This window comes from Ambystoma mexicanum, chromosome 1p (genome assembly GCF_040938575.1).
Source record: "Ambystoma mexicanum isolate Mex_15411 chromosome 1p, UKY_AmexF1_1, whole genome shotgun sequence".
Taxonomy (NCBI): domain Eukaryota; kingdom Metazoa; phylum Chordata; class Amphibia; order Caudata; family Ambystomatidae; genus Ambystoma; species Ambystoma mexicanum.
The window spans coordinates 1,106,186,466-1,106,209,058 of record NC_090921.1 but is presented as its reverse complement, the minus strand read 5'-3'; the positions used below and the strand labels follow the sequence as shown (position 1 = coordinate 1,106,209,058).

General features: G+C 43.9%; 1 protein-coding gene across 7 annotated transcripts in view; it reads right to left on the bottom strand.

The window, feature by feature from the left end:
* LOC138448702 (uncharacterized) overlaps nt 1–22,593 on the bottom strand; it is a 554,652-nt gene that overhangs the window by 248,105 nt on the left and 283,954 nt on the right. For all 7 annotated transcript variants that reach the window (XM_069604718.1, XM_069604712.1, XM_069604715.1 and 4 more), the window contains one exon: nt 18,461–18,574. In XM_069604718.1, coding sequence (XP_069460819.1) covers nt 18,461–18,574 — 114 coding nt within the window. The remainder of the gene's footprint in view (nt 1–18,460; nt 18,575–22,593) is intronic.

Genomic DNA, 22,593 nt, shown 5'->3' with positions numbered 1-22,593 from the left:
AACACTTTTCACCCCTGAAATCCAAGACCCCTCCCGATAAAAAAAGCACAAACTGTCTAGCGAGGGGCTGTGATTTGCAGCCGGGGTGCACGCTGTCATGTCAGGACTGCCTCAGCCCTGGCAGCAGGCACAATTCTTTTATTCACTGTTAAAGTTAAGTTGTCGAACTATTATATTTCGAAACTCATAGCAGCTCTACAAAGTTGACAGCAGACTCCACAAAATATTCATGTGTAATATTGTTTTTAGAAGTTGATACCTGGTCAAATTCTAATCGTCATATTAGGGCACCGTTGCCGTTTAAAAAATAAAAAAAAAAAGGAAAGGGTTTTGTGTTGTTTTGCTGTATCCATGTTGCAACTGGGCAGTCAATTTGACCTTCTGTCACTAGTGGATAATCATTTGAGACTTCGTAGCAATATCAGTTCCAATAGACAGCTCAGAAGCAGAGCTGCGGGCATAGCTCATCAGCAAAACTTCTGTCTCAGAAACAAGACAACACAGAACAATAGGGTTGGAATCCTGCTCTCCGCACTTTGCAATTATGAAATACCGTGGTTTATCAGAGTCCCCCAGGGAATATAAAAACATTAACGAGGGGCAAATATTAGATTTTTTTTGCGGTATTCTCCGACATCCGGAAACCCTAAGTGCAAGTCTTACTTGGCTACTTGTATTTACAGATTTTTTTGTACAGCTCTACAGCTCAAATGTACCCCTCTTGAGATAGGCCTGGCTGGCTACTCAGACACTACCAACTTGTGTAGTACAGACCTATACCAAAAGGTGGGTTACCTAATACCAAGCAGCTAAGTGTTGTGTAGTCTCGCACAGTGTGACTGCACCAATTCTCACCTAACATGCCTCACACCAGGTAGAGGGCGTACAAATAGTTTAAGGGCTAGTGGGTCATTTATGGCTGTTAGGAGAGTTTTCCTAAAGTCCACCCGGAGATAAGACGCTATAAAACTATCCCTTGGTATACAGGTCCCCCAACTCTTAGTATACGTCTGTACTACTCAAAGGATTGGTAGACTGGCAGAGCAGCCAGGCTCATTCTATGAGGAGGATGAGAGCTGTAGGTAAGTACAATGTACCCAGTCATTACAATAGCCCAAAGATACTCTTACACACTGAAAGTTATAATAAAATATGCATTTATTTGATGTAAACAAGGCAGGTAAGTAAATACTATTTAAGACTAACCAATACATATAGGAAATATCAAGAATACGTTTTAAAGGTTGACTGCTTCAACAGTAGTTGCTTGTGCTTACAATTGTTACAGAAAATGTAATGACAGTTCTGCTGTTTAAATAGTTGTGGTGCGCACCCGCATTTGTCAAAGTGAAGTGACAGTTTAATTTACAAAGTCACTTGGACAAAGTCTATAGCAAGGAAAAGGGGGGTTATTCAACGGTTTAAGCAGTAATTTACCTCTTCACAACACTTTTCAAGGCTTCTAATGCTTTAGCAGTCCAATCCCCAACTAGTCAAGAGCTCATCAAAATCAGTGTAGGATGGGAGCAAAAGTCTTATGCAGCAGCAGAAAATGTAAAGTGATACTTTAGTTACTTAAATAAAATGCTTTAGCAAGGTAACACAGTTATTGAAGACCTTGCAATGGACTCCCTAAAAGCGCACAAGCTGTTAAGTCTGGGCAAGTGGTATGGGTGGTCATCCAAACACCTGGTATCGCACTCCAGTCACACTTGAGCGACTTTGGCTTGAGGTAAGTTCTACCTTGAGCCCCACAGTGCCTTAAGGTGGTTGAAGAAAATGTAGCTGGATTCTTTCCTGTGTAGCAGCGATGGATCCGGTCTCCAGATTCCTCGGTCTGGTGACGAAAGGAAGGACTCTGAATGGGATGACACAGCAGCAGTCACAAGAAAGAACCTTCAGCAAGGATTTCTTCGGTCTCCCGCGTCGGTCTGCGGTTTTGGTGCCTATCAGCTCCAACAGTGAACAGATACCAGCCCGGATGATCACCCTCGATTCTTCAGTCCTGCACTCTGGCGATGGAACTTGGATGAGTAGGATCGTGCCTCTGGAGGTCCAACTGCAGCTTACCAAAGTTCTGGGAGGATTTGTCCATGCAAAGACGTTGCACTGCAAATGGGTTGCAGGTCCCCTGGTATTCGCGGTTTGCAGCCCTGAAAGGTCACAGCACTGCGGGTGATGTCCAATCGGTATATCAAGCCCCCCAGCGTAAACTGGTTCCATTCAGGAACATCAGCAGAAAAAGGACAGAGGCATTTTGGGCTCCTCCTACACTTCCTGTCCTCACAGACACACTGGAGCCAAGGTTGGCTACAAAAAGGGTTCCCTGCCTCTGCTATTATATAGGTGACCCTTTTGTGCCTAACTAAGGCTGTGAATACAGTCTGCAGTAAATAAGAGCACAAAAGCTGCTAGAACAAGTCTACTGCCACCAGCCATAACTTTAGGGTTGTCACTGTGACCAAAAAGTCACTGGAGCAGAGAGAAGGGGACACTAGGTATACGCTTAGCACTCCACATAAGGTGGTGTGCGCTAATTCCTCATAAGTCACAGTTTTAGGAAGGATACAAAGTTTCCCCCTTTCCTTAAGAACAGTAGTTCTTAGGAAAAATGAAATATAAAAAGGGGGAACAAATAGTCCTCAGCAACACTGCACAGACGGTGCGGTTTTCTGCAAATGTGTTACCCAGATACCTTTAAGCGATATGGAGGAAAGCAAGACTGCATAATACAAGGTAAAACCTAAAGAACAAAGTCCTCATGGTTGGAGCAAGTTATGATGAAAAAGACTCCCCTCTTTCAGGAGAACAATAAAATGGTCCAGAAGTCCAGGAGAAAGTGCTGGGGGTCTCACTAGGAGAGGGAATTAAGCATAAATGAAGACAACAACATTCAGGCTTCCTCCACTTGAGGCATGCCTCACCTTCCATCAGCATTAGAATTGCAACTGCAAACTTCTTGATGGCTCTGGCCTTGGAGAACACCAATTAACTAGAACTGAAGTAGATCTAATGTGCATTTTCCCTATACATGTGCAAGATCCACTAAGTCGAAATCATGGGCTCCCAGTGGCATTGATCCAAACAACTTGTGCCCTGTCTTATACTTTATACAGTTTAAGGAAATAGCTTGTAATCATGGTGTTCAGATATCAAACACAAATGCATTGGAATCACTGTATTTTGTTGTTAGGTGTCATTTTTCTTACTTTTATGATGGATGACATATGTATTTGTAATTGAACGTACAAATGTTATGTTTTGTTTTTTAAAATCTTTTTTATATTATAAAAATATAATCACCTAATCTGTTATATAATTTATTTTAATATGGGAGGTATCCTACAACATTTCTACAATGTCAGTACTAACACAATATATTCTCCTAGTCTAAACATGTATGTGTCTCTAAAGAATACCTTTGTTTACTTTTATCTAAATCCCACCTCCATTACCCAGTTAACTTTAAACTAACTATATGCCTCAGATAATTTTACAGCCACTATGAGAATTTGAAAGAAGGTCACGCTTTGAGGTAACCCACCAGCCCGTTTGTCACACTTTACTCATGTGTGGCTTATACTCCACATTTGTTCCATCACTCCCATCCCATAACATTTCCTGGTTCCCCATTTGAATTTTTACACGTTGATCTTCCCTCTCTTCTTTATTCATTGTGTATTTCTTCCACCCGAATCATCTTGGTTTGGACTCCATAGATCGTCTGTCCGGTCGCATTTGTCCTCTTTTTAGGCATGCTTTGCAGCAAGTTCCTGGGACTGTCACTGCATAGGCCCCTTAGTCCATTCAACGATATGTGAGTTTTCACAGGAGTTTGTCCACTGTCAAAACTGCACAGCAGACACATTTGTGTATGGGCATCTGGTTAGGTCCCTTGACCCTTCTCTCTGCTCATAGGTTCGAGTGCCGCCAATTCTCTGGGTATATATAGGGTTCTCTTTCTCCCAGCCTGTAATATAAAACTGAATGAGTTTCCTTTGAAAAATAAGTGTCTCTATCGTCAATATTTTTCCTTTAAACCCAACCCTTTAAAACCCATTTATGTGTTACCTTTAAACATTCCATTCCTTACACTACACTGGCTCCCAGTAAAACATTGCATCACCTACAAAACAATATGCATAACGAACAGGACAATCAGCAAACAAGGAGCAGAATTCCTACAAAAGAAGTCTACAAACCAACGAGACCCCTCCGATCAAGCAACAAAATCCACCTGGAACTCAAACCATACCTTAAGAAAAAACTTGGAGGCACCTCCTTCTACCACTTAGCCGCAAAAACCTGGAACAACATCCCAAAAGAATAAGAAACACTGAAGATCACTTAATTTCAGGAAATCACTAAAAACCTGGCTCTTCAACACCACATACTAAATCTGCAAACCGAAACCGGAAAAAGGATGACTAATCCAGTAAGGACACGGACATCCCCGACCCGAGAAGGTAGCTCCCACAGCACATGGACGGGTGACACCGGATAGACTGGAACACAGGCGGCACGCACAAAGACTGAGCCAATTCCCCCAGACAATCCCACCAACACTTGCGCCCGTCCCGTAGTTACCGCCAGGTACCACAGTGGTGTGGAATTGTCGAGATATTGGCAATGATCACTCTACCTGAGAGGTTGGCATTGGCAGGTGCACTGGCCACAGGAGTATAAAAGGAGGATAAGGGGAGCTATGAGAGAGCATGTTAGAGGTGGGGGTCAGAGGAGTAAGGAACCTTGTATGCCAGTCGGACCCAGATCAGGACAGAGCCGCACCAGGGGAGACTGCGCAAGCCGAGCGCCTGAATTCAGGATAGAGACGCAAACTAACCAACCCTACTAACAATTTCCCTTTCTGCATACACCTCTCAAACTCCAAACCAAACACAACCAAAATCAATAGCACAACAAACCGCACAAACTTCACTACATTTCAACAACAAAACAAAAACACGTAGTCTTGCACAACATTACACGACGACTACTGGCCGCAAACACCCCAGGCCCAGCCAACGGACACACCGGGCTGAGGCCACCAACAGCACATCACTGCTCTCTTGCACTTTTCCTGCCTCCTCCCACTAACTCAACCTCCCCTCCTCTTTCAGAGCCGCCAGAGCGCCAGGGGACCACTCCGGTGGTGATAATGTTAAAGGACATTTGTACTGCGCACTAACATAAAAATGAAATCTCCCAAACAATGGCCTTTACTGTGTTTATACATACACTATGTCACTGTCTTATTTTTAACTCAATGAAGGTATTTGACCTATAGATAATCTAGGTGTAATTTTAAAATGAAGTGTCTAATTTCAATATAGCAAATTAGTGTATTCGCTGGAGATTGACTCCAGGAGAATTCTAATTTCTGTGCTAATTCCCTTCAACCTTGGAGATCCCCAGCTATTTTGCTGGACTTAAAAACATTTAATTTTTATCCTGTACTGAGTGAGGCCTTTTTCTCACTCTCTCATGTATTTTTTGGTCTGATTTGGACTTTGTTTCCGTGACTTTAGAGTCGGACAAACTCCACAGGCATCACCTTTTGCATTGTGACAGAAAGCACATTCATTGCAGTGTCACAGAGAAGTCCTTTAGATTTCTCATAAGGTTTAAATATCTTCTCTTGGGTAAACTACTGTTCCCAAGAGTAGTAAAGTGAAATTTACTTTACTCCTTTCTTTTTCCTATGTAGGTCCAGTACATGCCTCTTATGTGGAATTACTGGCGAGTTACTTAGTAGCCCCGTTTCCTACTTACTCATGTAACATTTTGCATGTTACCCTCACTACATTTAATGGCTTTTGGAAGTGGTTTAATTTTCCTACCATTGTGCGTTTTTACCGTTTTTGAATCCTCAGCTGCAGTAATGCACCCATGGGTGCCCATTTTGTCAAAATGGACCGGTCTTCACTTTTTGCCATTTCTTGCTTGCAAGGTCTTTCTTGGGTTTGACTCTGCGCACCAAACCAGGTTTAACCCTTTTGTTCATTTTGTCTTTGGCGGGCTTCAATGCTGGCTCCAGTGTGTCTGGCAGGGCAGGAAGTGAGGGAGTTGCCCGAAACTCCCAGTTGGTTACCTGAATGCACCCAGTCGTGATTTGCAGGACAGCCACCCTGTTGTGTGAGTGACAGCTAGGCTGTGCATGAATGGGAGAAACCTGCATAAAAGGCGAGGTCTCTTGAACAGAAGGCAGAGTCGACCACTGGTAGAAACATCAGATGAAAGAAACTGGAAGAGAAGCTTGCTGTACCGTCCTGGACCGTTGAATTGCACTGTGAAGCCCTGCTGCAGTGCTGAAGCTCCAATTTCATATAGACTAGAGAAGCCCGGTGGGACCAACTGACCCCAAGACGAACTTTGCTGTAACACCTCTCCCTGCTGGCTATACTTCCTTGCTTCTGCTGGAACAGAGTGCCAGGGGTCAGGAAACGCAGAAATGAGTCCATCGTCTTTAAGCCGGACCCAAGCTGCAGGAAGATCCTGAGGACCCTCCTGGAGCAGGACGACCCAAGCCTGAGCCACCTCAGAGTGCTGGACCCCAGATGCTATTGACCAGTAGCTGAAACCGCGAAGTGCTGCTGATTTGGAAAGATCCCGTAGCAGCCGACAACCTTCGAACTGTTCAAACTGCAGTGCAGGAATCCTCCAGACGTCCTTCTTGTCCCCATCACTGAGGCCCAGGAACCTTGTACCTTGTTGTCCTCACTGGAGACTTAAGAGTAGCTGCTCTTTCTGCAGAGTTGCTTGCAGCTATGCCCTTCACAAACCTAACAGCTTGTGGCCCTACAGTGATTCTTGTTCTACAAACTCTGTTACAACATCGTGCAAGACGTCTGTGCTATCTGAAGAAGTGTCTCAGCTCCATAAACATTGTGCAAAGTGACTTTCGCTGTCCTGGCTCCCTGCAGACTCTTCTGACCCATTGACGTCGGTTTTAACTGTCCCTCATAGGTGGTGCATAAGTTTAACTTGTATTGCTGGGAAAGGTCTAACCTAGACTTCATTGGGAAGATTGGACAGTATTCACATGCTCTGAGAACCTGTTAACCTTTTTCCTTCCCTAACCTTTTCCCTTTCCACAACCTCAGTATTGCATTAAGTGTAAAAAGTGATATATCAATGCACACAGTATCCCAGTAATTGAAGTCACCTCAGGGTGTAGGAAGTGTGTGTGTGTGACATCCCAAAGGGCATCCACTTGCTGATCTTAAAACTCAGTAAGTTTTGTGAAGTGTATTTTTATTCTTGCATATTGCCCTTTCTAAAGTATGCCTATTTAAAACTGACCGCTAAATAAATAAATAAAGTTTTCTAGTAAAAAATAATATTTGAGTGTAAGTGTTATTTGAATACTTGTAATTGTGAATCTCAGTGTTACATCTCTACAGCTCACATTTACCCCTCTTGAGATAAGCCTGGCTGCTCAGTCACTACCAACTTGTGTAGTACAGACCTATACCGATAGGTGGGTTACCTATTACGAAGAGGACAAAGCTGGTGTAGTCTCCCCACAGGGTTTACTACATACAATCTTGCTTAACAATGACTACTTCACTAACAGCATACATCCTCCATTGAGCAAAGCCTGGATCCTCTGCCATAGCTACCACCGCCTTAGGAAGTTTGATCTTGCCTTTTGGTTGGAAACAGTGTTTGGTCTTTAGGATAGATTGTTTTACACCCTCCTCCAGAGGAATATGAAAAATATGTTTCCCTATAAAGAAATGATTTTCGGAAGGGGGAAAGGTTTCAAAACACGAATACATGTTTCGTTATTAAACTGTAAAGCATTGTTCACCAGGAAAATTGTTGGAATAACAATTGGACTTTTTTGGTTTAGGTTTTATTCAGAACCAACAACTAATAGTAAGAACCACTGCATGCAGACATTAAGTGACGAGCATAACAAATATTTTAGAACCTACAAACTGCTTCTGCATTCAGTCGTGCTTTCCAGCTACGGTTTTGTACCAAATTAATTTCATGTTCCATTCTAGGGGGTTTGTTTAATCCAGCAGGCACTCAGTGGTAGGTGTATGCCTGTCAAGAAGCATGAAGCTGGAGGAGGAACATTATTTGGGTTAACTTGCATCAGCCTACCTCCAGCTAGAGAAGCCAGATTTCTACTGTATCCGGTGCAGGATAGGAAGAGTGACTGATTGTTCACAGCTGCCTCTGGTATCAGTCTGCTCCCCTCTGTGTGGCTGTGAGCTGGAAAGGCTCTGATGAGCTAGCTTTCAGCAGTAGCAGTTCTATGAACTGTCTTCACTGGGAGTTCCTGATTTGTGCTCCTGTAGCTAGCATTTTGTAACACATCCTTGAGATTCTGCTATTGTTACCAAACCTCCTATCCAGTTTGCTGGTGCTGGTACAGCCTTGCAGTTATTGAACCTTTCATTGAGATCCTGCGTTTCCTGCTGAATCCTGCCTCCAGTGGCTGCTTCTATGTAGTCCTGTATGGTCTGTGGTTTCAACCAACCAGCTCTCTGAAGGTAGTTGTGCAGCCTTTCTGCCTTTTTACAAACACCCTGTTGTTCTGCGAGCTATTATCCCTCACAGACGACTGTTTCTGCAAAGGTGGTTTCCCTTCTGCATCCACACACTCCGTTTCTTGCTTTACAGTTCTTTTCATCTGTTCTCCAGTTCCCTGGGTTTTAAGCTTTCCTCCTAGACTTCTTTTCACAATTGTATATGCACACGTCACAATAGCCTCTTTGGGGTGCCTGAAACCTAATATAATCACCACCACCGCCCATTGCATTCTTTTCTATGTAAGCCTACATGAGGAAGTTCTTCTTTGGAACTGGTGATATTTGGGCACAGGCCCCATACCGTCTTCGGTTGGACTTAAGATTAAGGGAAGCGGGTATTGTGTTGATTGATGATTTATGCCTATTTTTTCTTTAATCTGGCTACTCACTTGTAATGTACTGGTAATTGATTCATAGGCAATTACATTTTCCTAATGGTGAATGTACATATATATTTTATAAGGTTTTGTGTGACATACTTACACAGTAATCATAAATAACTAATTTTTATTTACTTAATGCAACTTGAGTCACTAGTGTTGGTCAGTGTGGACCCATTGTAGAGGTAGACCACTGTCACACTTTTGCCAAGACTATTACTTGACTGCTCAGCTACCTTACCTTGATTGGGTTTTGACTAAACTCGGTCTTCGCTAGTTTACCGTAAAGTAGGGTGGCCTCCCAAAAACCTTCCACCGGGGTGGATTTTGGAAATCTGTTACCACCAGCTGAGAGATTTTCTAGACTTCACTGGGTATTACAAAAACTTCATGGCAGACCTCGGACTGTGCTCACCACTCCTACGAAACCAAAAAAGCATTTTTGGTCTGTGAAGTGCGAGAAGGCCTTTCAGGGCTTAAAGGATTCCCTTTGCCAGGCCCCTGTTCTCAGGCAACTGGACTAACATAGACCCTTCATTGTGCAGACTGAGGCCTCGGGCACTGGAACAGGAACAGTCCTCTCTCAGATGAATAAGGAAGGGATGCCCCCCCATCCTAAATCAGCTATCGGCTTAAGGACAGAGAGGTAAGGTGGACCACAGTGGAAAAGGAGAGTTTTGCTATTGTGTGGGCACTTAAGAAGCAGAGAACCTACTACGTTGGGATGGCAGGCATACCTAAAGGGGGAGAATCCAAATTTGCTCAGGTGGTACCATAAGCCTCCAAGGCTTTGACTTCACTACTGAGTGTAGGCCAGGTCCTCAATATAGCAAGTGTCATGGGCTATCCAGGTTGTATAACCGACTGGATCATTAATCCCATCCAGAGGTGGATTAGTACTTGTGTGACGATACTTACCTGAAGGTTTCATTGCTTAGTGTATATTTTAAAGGCCTGTTGGGTAAGATTTTCACAGAAATGGTAAATCCTCCTGACCTGGGTCAACCCAAGAACTTTTTTGCTTTAATAGTGGGATATTTTTCCTTAATACCTCTGTGTGGGAACCTTTTTCCACACCCACATAATATCTTTTACTCTTTATGGGTGTCATTTTTAAGACTCTCCATAGTGGCTTTTTAAAGTTATCCTCTAACACCTTTTTGGCAATAAGTGCCTGTTGTTGCTGGGATGCCCTAGGGGCTCCCCTTTTAAAGCTTTCTATGGCTAACCTTGAGAGAACTACAGTTCCCAAGGGTAGAAAGGATCTCTGGATCCCTTTTACATTTTGTTTGGTGAAACCAGCACACCCCACCTTATGTGGAGTGCTGGGGAGATACAAAGTATCCCCTTTCACACCAAAACTGTAACAATTCTATTACAGTGACAAGTTTACCTTCAATGGCTGGTGGCAGTGATACCTTTTATTAATTTGGTGCACCTTTACCGCGGGCACTCAAAATGGCCACGGTCTTCTTTTTTCGCCATTTTAGTGTTTCTTGTCCGTTCTTGTTCCTTCCCCTGACATCCAGGGTGGCAAACTCCTTTGTGTAATTTTTTATCTTCGGCGGGAGTCCCCTGGATATCCCACCCAGGCTGCAGTCTAAGGTCAGGAAGGAGTACAAAACTCCACAGCCCTTCGTCTTCCTCATTGCCTGAATGGGGCCAAATCCCAGTGGGGGGCTAGCTGTCCTGACTGGACAACCAGACGGCCCCTTGTTGTAAAATGTAGGGAGAGAATGCAGAAGTTGTGCTGAAGTTCCTGTTAAATACTGTGAACCTGGAAGCTGAAGACAAGTCGACCACTGGAACTGGAACTGAAACCGAAGAGGATGATGAAGGAAAAACGGCGGTGACAATTTCCAGCGACCGGAGAGCCTGCTGTGTAACCGGCGCCTGCTGTAGCCCTTCCTTCCATTGACCTGGGGACTCCGACAACGATGACCCTGACCCAGAGCCTGGTGAGAGCCATCCCACACGTTGCTGCAACCTTGCGTTGGTGCAATACCCAATACCCTGGGACCTTGAGCCACTGTGCGATGCACATTGTTGCGAATTCCGAATCTCGCTGAAACTTCGTGGGCATCCTGGTGGATTTTCAGAGACACAAATCGAGTCTGTAAAGTCCCTTCAACAGAGTGCTGGACCTTTGTAACAACGAGAATTCAACCGCGATTTTCTGTCTTCTGTGCTCCTTGAAAAGGCGCCAAATATGCAGATCCTCATTCAGCCGCGAGGAAAACCTTGCCTAGAGCCTTCTCCATTGACCCCTGCTGCAAAGTTCCTTCTGAGGTCTTGTTTTCAGTCTTCATGACAAGGAATCCAGTGACCAAGTATTTGGCTGCAGACCCTGAAGTCCTCCTGCTGCAAAATCTTATTCAATGCTGAGGTACTGTGTTGGCTTGGGTATGTGTAGCTGTGTGGTGTTTTTTGTGATGGAGAGGCCTCTCATATAGTGCACCCAGTCCCACTGCTAGAATCCTGCTAGGGTGTCTTCTGCGAAGCCACTGGACCCTCTTCTAACTCTAGAAGTAAAATACTTATCTATTTGCCCAGCCTTCCTAAGGAACTTTTAATCAAACTTGGGTGTATTCTGCATTTGAATTGGAAATCAAACTTGGGTGTATTCTGCATTTGAATTGGAAATCAAACTTGGGTGTATTCTGCATTTGAATTGGAAATCAAACTTGGGTGTATTCTGCATTTGAACTGAAAATCAAACTTGGGTGTATTCTGCATTTAACTTTGCCCACTGATTGTAATCCACTAGCCCATTGACTGTTCCATACTGCTGTACTTGCATACTCCTATCTCTGCCTCCTATCTATTCCCACTCATGGTGCTTTCTGTTTCTCTCATCTATTCCAATTGCTTCTCTATCAACTATCCTTCCTTTCTCACTAAGTCTGGAAAGAAGTTGTTTAAAAAGCATCTCCTGGCCTCCAACCCAGGTCTCCCTATCGCTGACACCTATTCCAGCGCCTCTTCCAGACAGACCCTCATCGACATCCTCTGTTGTTCCTTTGCCGGATCTATGGACCCCATATATGATCTCTGCGCTCTGTTTCTGTCTCCTCCTCCCGCATTAATGGTGGCACTCGCTGGGAAGTCCTCATGGCTTCCTTTGACTCCTCTAGAGTCATCCTCAATGTCTACTTAAATGGCACTGTCATGGTCCAAGGTCCTCAGGCCAATCTTATCCTCTTCCATAGGAGGTTCCCTCGCCTCATCAACTTTCTTTCATCTCCGGCTGTCCCCTCCTCTCATTCCTCGGCTAACTCGCCCACTCCTCCTCGGCCCTACTTCAGGCTACCTCTTCCTCTTCCTCTTCCCCTACCCCCACCCTCCCGCAGGGTGTACCTCTGCTTTGTACCCCTCCCCGGAAGGTCTTTATGGCTGGCAACCTTCATCTTGCCACTCTCAACATCCGCTCTGCTGTCAAACACTCCCCTGACATCTGCCACCTCTTGGAAGAACTTGACCTTGATGTCCTCGGTCTTACTGAGACATGGTTCACGGCTAGCTCTGTCACAAGCTTCGATACTCTCCTCCCTGATGGCTACAAGAACCTCTCCACACCCAGATCCACCCGGCCTGGCGGCGGTGTAGCCTGATCTTTCCTGAGTGGATTCCTGCCACTATCATTCCCACACAGACCTACTCCTCTTCTGAATGCCTTGTATGCAGGCTCTCTCGCATAGGCACTCTCTTACTGTTGCTACTCTATACCAGCCCCCTGGTCAAATCACCTCTTTCTTCTCCGATTGGGATGACCTCTCCTCCTTCCTCCAGGCCACTACCACTCAACTCCTCTTCCTTGGCGACCTTAAAATCCACCTGGATTCTACCCGTCCATCATTGCTTTTCCGCGACCTCTGCGACTCCCTCGCTCTATCTATCCTCCCCTCTGGCCCAACACACTGCAGGTCACACACTTGATGTCTTGATCTCTACTGGCCTCCCCTCTCTATCCCTCTGACTACTCCACACTCCTGGAGTAACCGGTGCCTCATCTCCTCATCTCTCACTCTATCCCCCCCCACCAAGCCAAGCCCACACCAACACTGCCACCCACCTTCTCGGACATCCGCCCTGTGAAGTGTGTGTCAATTGAGACTTTCACTGCCACCTTCTCCTCCTCTGGCTGACTCACACCCTGACACAGCCCTATGCCTTCTCCACTCTTCTATTTCTGATACTATTGATGCTCTTGCCCCCGTCATGAGGATCCGCTTGAAGTCCAAAGCCAAGTGGAATTCCTGGTTGGACTCCGACCTAGCTACACTTAAACCTAAGTGTCGGGCGGTTGAGAGGAATTTGAGGGCTTCTTGTTCATCCTCTGACAAACTGGCCTGTCACCTGCTCCAAAGGCAATACCGACTCTCTGTCCTCCCCAAGAAGAGAGTCCACATTTAGGCATGTGTCTCGGCGGCATCTAAGAACTCGGCCGAACTCTAAAATCTGCAAGGAGCTGGCCAACCCTGCTGCAGTCTCTACCCCTCCTGTTGCCTCCCTGGCTCTCTGCGATGCCCTTGCCTCTCACTTTATCTCAAAATCCCAGGACATCCTGTCCACCCTTACTTTGCCTTCCCTTCCCCGCCCCTCTCAGTCTATGCCTGCTGACCCTCCTTCAGCCAACCCCCCCCAATCCCCTTCTCGTCCTTTCCTCATTTCCCCCCCCCAACGAGGTTGCTAGACAAGTTCAATCTATGAAAACCTCATCACTAGGTTCATCCCTGTTCCTCTAAAACCATCAAGGACCACATTGACACCCTTGCTCCAGCCCTTGCTGACTTTTGCAACCACTCTTTTGCCTCTGGATCCTTCCCCCCCACCCCCTGAAGCACTCCCTTGTGCATACTCTACTCAAGAAACCCACAGCTGATCCTACCTGTCCGGCTAACTATCGCCCAATTCCTATTACTCCCTTCCTAGGCAAACTCCTGGAAAAACTGGCCATCCTCAGCTCAACCTTCATTCTGACACTATTGGCTGTCTCCATGACCACCAATCTGGCTTCAGAGCTGCCAGAAGCACGGAAACTGCTCTCCTGAACATCCGTGACGATCTGCTCTCCAACCTTGACGCTAACATTCCCTCTGTCCTCCTCTTACACTCTCATCTGCCTTTGACATGGTCAACCATACCATCCTGCTCAACCGTCTCCGTGATAACCTTGGTATCGCTGATCAGGCTCTGGCCTGGCTGACCTCTTTCCTCTCTGACCAACCCTCCCAGGTCAAACTTGGGCCCTTCCTATCATCTGTCTTCCTCTCTACGTGTGGTGTTCCCCAGGGATCTAACCTTCCACCCTGACTTTTCAACCTATATTTGGCAACTCTCGCCCACTGCATTGCCTTTTTCTGTTCAAATTTCCAGTGCTACGCTGACGATGCACAACTCATCTTCAGGCTACCCTGGGCCACCTCCTCTCCTTCTCTCATCTCCGATTGCCTTACTGCCATTCAAGATTGGTGTTCCGCCAACCATCTCTGTCTGAACGCCAGTAAGACTGAAATCCTCCTCATTGGGACACCTTCTCCATCCTTTCCCCTCACTCTCTGGCCGGCCTCCCTTTGCACTCCTCCTACCCCCACCTGCGAGGGTAAGAATTTCAGGGTCATCTTTGATTCTACACTTTCCTTCTCTGCCCACATCTCTGAGGTCTCTAAAAAGTCAAACTTCCTACTGCACCTCCTCAGAGGTACTCTACCTTTCCTCTCTTTCCCCCAGAAGCGCACTGTCTCCCAAGCTCTGGTTCTCTCTAGGATGGATTATTGTAACAGCCTCTTTCTAAATCTACCTGCCTCTTCTCTCCGCCCTCTGCAACTAATTCAGAACAGGACTGCAAAACATGCCCTTGGCCTCAAGCCCTGGGATCGTATCTCTCCAGCTCTGAAATCTCTCCAATGGCTCCCAGTGGATGCAAGGATAACATTTAAAACCCTCTGCATTGTCCACAAGGCTTTCTGGGACCATAAATACCTCCCCCTCTCGACCTCTTTGCCCCTCCTCCTTCAACTCCCTCAGGGTCAGTCGTTTTCAAAGAAACGAGGTGGGGGTAGATCTCGGTCTTCGGCTGTGGCCTCCCTTTGGAACAGCCTCCCTGCCACTCTAAAACTTGAGGAAAGCCATCTCAGGTTCCGGAAGCACCTCAAGACCTTCCTCTTTGCTTTGGCCTTCGCCCCCCTCTCCCCTGCTGACATGTTCTCTTGGCACCTTGCATCGGTACACCCCTCTGTCTCTGGTCCCATGTTTCTGCTCACCCTGCCACCCTACCGCACTGCCTCCGGGCCACCCTTTGCTCTGTTTTTGTATCTGCACCCATACAGCCTCCCACCCCATTTTTCTTTTCCTCCTGCACTTATCAGACCCACCTGATCTGCTCCCTCAAACCTAGCACTTGCCACTTGGCTGCACCACCACTTTGTGCTGATTGTATTATTTATTTATTTTTATTATTATTTATCCTGTTTCTCCTTTGCTCTGCACTTTCCACCTTCTCCCTCCCCCCATGCACTTTACCCCTCCCCCTCTCCCATGCAATTGCACATTCTCAATGCCACTGGGCCTAGTAAGATTGTTGTTTCGTTCTGCCCTGTTCCTCTCCCTTGCCTTGTTGCACTCTGAAACACCTGTGTATGAGCACAATATAAATAAAATATATCATAACTTTTACTTTTTCTACTTAACCTATCCTGACGCTGCCTGTTTGACACAAGATCCTAGTGACCCCCTCCACACCCCCCTTCTGCTACTGAGAACACTCATGCTCCAAGAATAAGTGAAAGACTTTTAAGGGATTGGACCTTTTGTCTAGAAAAGAAAATACATGGTTAAAAGTTACTTACTTGTAAAAGAGTTGGTTGGTAACCATAACTAAGAGTGAACAGTTACAACAGTTCTTACTTAGCTTGGATGTGTGATGCACTATTCTTAAAAGTATGGTAACATCTCTCTTTCCTTAGAAACCGTTTTGCCATTCTAATAGAAAGTAGATGTGAAGGTATATTACTCACCTGTGATTAGGTTGTGCCTCTTCCCAAAAGTAATGTGTTGGTTTCATCAGATTATTCCTGTTAGGATAATTTTATGAGTGTCCCCCAACTGTTGGTTTAACCAGATTATGCCCGTTAGGATAATTGTATGAGTGTCAACTGGGTCTTGCTTCCCCTGACTTGCTGCTAGCCTAAGTGTGTATTAGATTGTTGCCTACCTAGAATAACTTGGAGTCATTCAGTAAAGTGTAACATTGGCTTGTGCTTTCCCTGTGCTGTTGTAGACAGACTCAGAGTCTTTGGTTCTAACTGTCCCCCATAAGTCATACATAAGGTACTTGTATAGCTGGGAAAGATCTAACCGGGATTTCATTGGGAGGTTAAAAAAAGTATATGGGTTTTACCTAACTTGAGTTAGCGCTGTGTCATCCCAAAAAAAAGTTACACGAGTTACTGCTTATCTCAATCTATGTTTCACTGATCTCAAAAGTACCTGTAATTGAATATAACATACTTAGTTTTTATTCACTTAGTAAAACTGTGTGTTATCACAAAAGTAGTTATAGGTTTTTACTGTACCTGGGATAAGTGTTCCACTTTTCTCAAAATGTATACTGTTCAGTTGACTGATTATGTGATTTTTTACCGAGTGTCATTGTACAACTGGTAGGGTCTACTGCCCTGGCATTACTGAATGTAATTGTGAAAGTAACCATTGGTTTTTACTCACCAAGAATAGGTGTGACCTATACTGATTGTGTATTAAAAGGTTTTAACTTCACTAGAACTACTGTTAGGTGTTTCAAATAAAGTTATATGCGGTGGGTTGTGCACCTTCAAGCATTGTGTTGTGTTTTGATAATTGTGATCACATATAATGTGTGATGGTACTTATTCCGTTTGTATTACAATTTCATTTGTACTGATGAACAGCCCTCTCTCCCTCCTAAGATAAGCCTGGCTACTCGGTCTACGCTACCCTGAACTTAGGTGGTACAGCCTTGTACTAAAAGTGGAGTCTTGTTCTGCCTCAGTTGAATAGTTTTACAAAGCACTGGACTTCAGAAAAACTGTCCTAACAAGGCCTAATAAATCATTGTATATTTTTTGAACACTTCGTCGAACAGGAATTATTGGAGTGTTCTGTGTGAATATCATTTTAGCCCTTGACTACTCTCACACCCCTACCTGACTCCAAGGCTTGCCGCTCTGCTACCTACCGTGACTGGTTTGGGCTAGACTTCAGTGCCTTTCCTGTTCACCATAAAAGGTTATTTAATAATTTTGGTACTAGCCAGATGACAGCAGGAAAGGAACTTTTGAAACAAAAAAGAAGATGGACATATTTTAGGTGAGTATCTGAATGCCAACATAATCCTGGCTGTCTCATTGTCATAGATGAAACAGTATTATTCCTAGACTGTGAATGGGTCCCCGATTTGACCAATAGTGAATAGGTTATAGTAACGATTCCAATGTCAATGGTTAAGGGCTCTTTGGCATTGAACATTCACAAATAGAACAAATGCACGTAGGCAGAATCGAGATACACATTGAAGGCGTACACATTTTAGGGCCAAGTATGAAACTTTGAGTAATTTATTTGCTTCACTGAATTAGCAATTTTGCACTTTATTCATTGGGTTTTGCATTTTACGCAAGGTATGGTTATTTGTTTGCAATGTTTTACACAACACAGATCAGTTACCTTGAGTGATTAGAGGCCTGACAAATACTGTATGTTTTGCACAATGTTAATATAAATGTTCTGAGTATTCCGGTATCTGTTTTACAGTTTTATGTGTTTACGGATGGAATAATGGGTATATCTTTACAGTTAAAATAAGGAAGCACTTCAGCCCTTAACAACATGGGCGATATATGTTCAACCTAAAAAATGTTTACTGTCAAAAATGTAAGGATTGTTTAAATCCTTTTTTTAAAGTGTCTGGTGGTGATCAAAGTGCCCCAAAGTCAACATCGAGTTATTTTCCTTCCAAGGCTTTTTGTAATAGTGATACATTAAATGTCGTTTGAGTAGTGATATTGCATGAGAAAATGCATATGAACTTCTGTGTTAGGCCAACCCTTGTGTTACATACGTTTCCTCCCCAGGTTCCAACAGTAATGGCATCCCTCCGGTTAATACACAATAAAAGGTTGGCCTCGCAAAATCCACCCCAAGGTTGATTTTGCAGAGCCATCCTAACAAGCATCAATTAAACCCAGCAAAAGGGTAAGTATGTTTGGGTTGGGCCAACAACTTTGAGTATCTCTTCTCAGTCTGGTACCCAACATGCTGTACAACATTTGTGCTCCACCAAACAGGCCACATAGCTAGCTCATTAACAAACATTGCAATATAACTATACATTGTCTATATATTTTTCTAAGCAATGTATTTTCCAAGTATCATACTTACAACCTGCGGGTACGAAAAGGTACTCGCATGTGCCACAACTTGAATATGTCTGCAAATCACAGCACTAAAGTGTCGATGTTTCCCAAAGGCTCGGAATACGAACAAGGTTATACTCACTCATCAGGGGACCGCGAATTGAATTTTGCCTTCCTTCAGATGTACGAACAGTGCGGACGGTTCCCTCCTCCATCTTCATCCTAAATCCGTGGTGAGGTACAGAAGTGGAATGAGCTACAAATAAAAGTTAAAATTACATTTTTTAGATTTTTCATTGAAATGTTTCCTTCCAAACGAGTTGCATTTGTTTAAAAACATGATAATCAACCACAACTAAAAATGAAGTTACTCACTTGCAACAATAGTTCTCCAGCATTGGTATCTTTCATAGATTTCCAGGATTAGAATACTTACCAGTCATACATTTTGGAATTGTTGATATGCATTTGTAAAAGCAAAATCCAGAAAGTAAACTTGACTAGCCGATCCACCTTAATATGAGCCATTTACACAATGAGGGGGTTAAGCTATGCCCATCTGCTTGAGGCTGAGGAAAATTTTCCAAAAGGTCCTCTGGAGATGGCTTAGGGAGAAAAACTGGTCAGTGCTAGGAGGAGTTTCCCTTAACTTAGTCCAGACTCTCACAACAGTAGCTCGGTACAGAAGTCATGGCTTCACTCTTAGGAGGGGGAAACGTTGGTAATAAAGGTACAGTTATACACATGTAAAGGGATGATCACACAGTACACTACTGAAAATGTACTCAAAATTGGGCATGAAAGTATACTTACATATACAGGTAAGCACTCATTTTAGAAATTTTAAGAAATATATTTTAGTGCACACCTTAGGAGTAAAAATATCAAGAGGTAACTTCAGAAGTATGCGTAAACTTGGGTGCAGGGAAGGTATAAACCCCATCCCCGATACATAGTGTGCTAAGTAATATAGAGAAATTATATGCTATCTAAATGTGGGGATAGCCCTGTCCCCTGCACACCTTAATACTGGAAAACCAGTCGGTTTTTCTGAATAGATTAATAGATAAAAATGTTGTCACAATTAATCATGTCAAGTGCAAACTTTAACAAGAAGAATATACAAGATTTGAGAAAATAGTCAAAGAATAAATTGGTAAACATGACTGGCTCTTTTAATTGAAGACCAAGACCTCATTCAGAAGAGGATTAATAGACAACGTGTTTCGGGAGTAACTTTCCCTTCATCACGAGCAGTAAAGTGGATCTGTTTGATAGTGTAAAAAATGTAATATCAGTGATGTCAACAACTTATATAATACAGAAGAATTTTAGCCCAACATCTTTTACACTTTTAGAGGACTCCACAAAATAAACATTTGTCATTAGACTGCCATGTGTAACCACATCTCATGTAAGAAATAATCCTCAAGAAAATGTTCACATTTATCGTTCGAGTGTGATGGGAAACCACAGGTTTTAGAAACATATAACAAATAAGATAAAACTATAAATGATTTTAAAAAAACACTATTGATCTGATTGTCCAGAGGTGAATAACCTCATGAAAAATTTACCATTGTCCAATAAAATGTTAAATACCTGTTCACCAACCAAACTAAATCAATATCGATCTGTTCTGAAAAGGGAAGTGGAAAAAGGGAATAGCAATTACATAGTATATATAAAAATATATACTCTAAAGGTTTGCAAATAAAAAGCAAAATAAAATGACCTTATTTGCTTTTCTCTTACCACATTAAGGAATTTGAGTGGAAAAAAAGACATCACTCGGGTGCTGCAATAGATCTAGATAACAGGTAAGAGTGACATGAGTCAATGGAAATACCATGTGAAAAGAAAAGGCAAAGTCAACTGAACTCACTGCCCAGAGCCCAGTAACTGAGCCCATTTTCTTTTTTCACCTTTCCCTAGGTTAAGATGGATTTCTGGAAACCGGCCTGGTGAACAGATTTTAGGAGAATACTGTGGGAAGCCAGAAGAAGGATTCGAACTAGAGGACATACTTTTCAACTGGTTGTATTCAACTAAAAAGGAAAACACCTCACTAACCGTATTGTTAAAGGGGAGTTCCCTTCCTATCAAACTAAAGTAAGGAGCTTGTCAATAGTCAAAAAGAAAAATAGTCTCCATCCAAACCTATCCACTAATCTCACCCTACCACTTAAGACAAAAATAAAACAAATTTAGGTGAAGAGCCATGCCCTCTAGGTTGGATACTAGAATATTCCCCAGGGTTTCCAAGAGCCTCTCCTGGTTTCCGGATTCTTCAGGTTAACAGTTCTCCTTATTTCACAGTTCCTTGGAGTTTTATCAAAGTTCCTCAAGTTTTTCCAAGTTCAACAGCAAAACAAAGTCTTAAGTTCCAGAAAAAACACAAAATATCCAAAGTTCCTTAGATGGAGTGATATTTCCCTGATCCATCTCTACCACTTGCGTTGCTCTCTCACCACTAGATTCAGGGTTTGGGTGTCTCTGTGCTCCCCTCGTGTCTGTTCTGTGCTTTCTTGATTGGGCCACTCTAGATCCCTGGGTTTCTTTGTCATACTTCGCTTGGCTCGCTGGGGTGTAACCCCTCTATTCTACTTATGGTTATCTCAGCTCTTGCGGGATTGTGACCCTTCTGAAAGTTTATCCTCCTGAAGTTCCTCAGGGTCTTGTAACCCTTCTCTTTCTCTCAGGGTCTCTGTGACCCTGTAATTCACTTAACTCTGTTATCCTTTGACCTGGGCAACCCATGTACCTTTGGCGTTGTGGGGACCGCACCAGTGAGGGTGTGTCTCTTTGGCAGTGGTAGCAGTCCTGGACGATATTCTGACTCGCTACGAGCACTCTTCAGACGCCGCTGGTTGTGGCAGTGGATTCACTCTTCTCTTGGTTTCGGCATTCGTTCACAGCACTGGGATCACTAAGGCCGGGGTTGTGAGCATGCCTCCAGATAAGCTTTCCTTTAGATGACCTAGGCATCTCAGCCCCAGTATGCCTCCGTTGCGAGACAGAGGCTTCTCCCTTTGGCGTTCACCTCTCTACACATCACAGCTGGCTCTGCGGTGTAGTGGGGCACCTCGCCTATGCATATGGTTTCTCCTCCTTGTGTCGAGTCAGAAGAAGGACACAGACTTAGATGACATTTTTCACATTAGTTTATTAAAGTAAGAATTATTAGGACCATCTATTCCTATAACTATTGGTGTTCCCTACCGATCTTACTAAGGTGCTTGTCAGTCTGTTGTGGAAGTCCAAATAAAGAGGTCTGCTGTCTAAAGCTACCCTCACTGACCCTACCACTATATAAACTAATTTAGGATTGGAGAATGGCTCCCTTCTCCTTACGATACTTCTAGTATCAGTCTGTAGATTAGTACAGGATTCTTAAATAGCAACTGTGACAGTCTACGCAGCTCTTCAAATGGGCTACTGTATTCTCCCCTTACTTTAGGCAGTTCCTTTAGGGATCTCTTATAAGTGTTGAACTCCTTGTTGTGGCTTTCAGAATATCCTTAGATACATTTGTGGTTTGATGCCTCTGTTCCCCCTTGGTTTATTATAGCTCAGTTCATTGCAGTCTTCTTGACCTGGTTTCCGCTGTACTACTTCTGCCTTTTTCCAGGCTACTATTATCACTGGTTCTCTCTTGATTTAATTTATCAGTAATGTGCTCTTTCGTGTTAACACATTTTAAGTGGAACTTAAACACCTTTCCCAGGTATTGGGATGACATATTCTTCTCTTTCTTTCTTTAGCTTTTCAATAATCCGTTATTTGGTATTATCACTTTTTAAACTATCTTGTTTGAAGATGAACTTCGCTTTGTAAGCAACAGTGAGAGGAGTTAGCTGTTCGGTATAATGATTACCTCCTTGAGGCCACCCGTAACTCCCGTCCTCCCTTTTACCTTAGTCTTGGCCTGGGAACGTCTTCCAGAGTCAGGCCCCGCTGTATCCATCTCGGCTGGTTTGTGTCGCCTGTGCCTTGCCTACATCAGCACTTGCTTTCTCACAGTCCCTTATCTCCCTCTCTGGTCTCTCCTCTCTTCTCGGTGCACAGCAATATGACCAGACACCCTGTGGCGTCACTATGAGGGGTCAGAAATGTGAGGCGGACAACTTTGTAAAGTTTTCACAAAAAAAATGCAATTTTATAATATTTAAAGGTTGGATAAACGCCTCACTACCCCTACCCCGACGAGGATTTTCCTGTCTAAAATAAACTAAAGGAAACACCCTAGCAAACGGTATTGGCACCTCACACTTA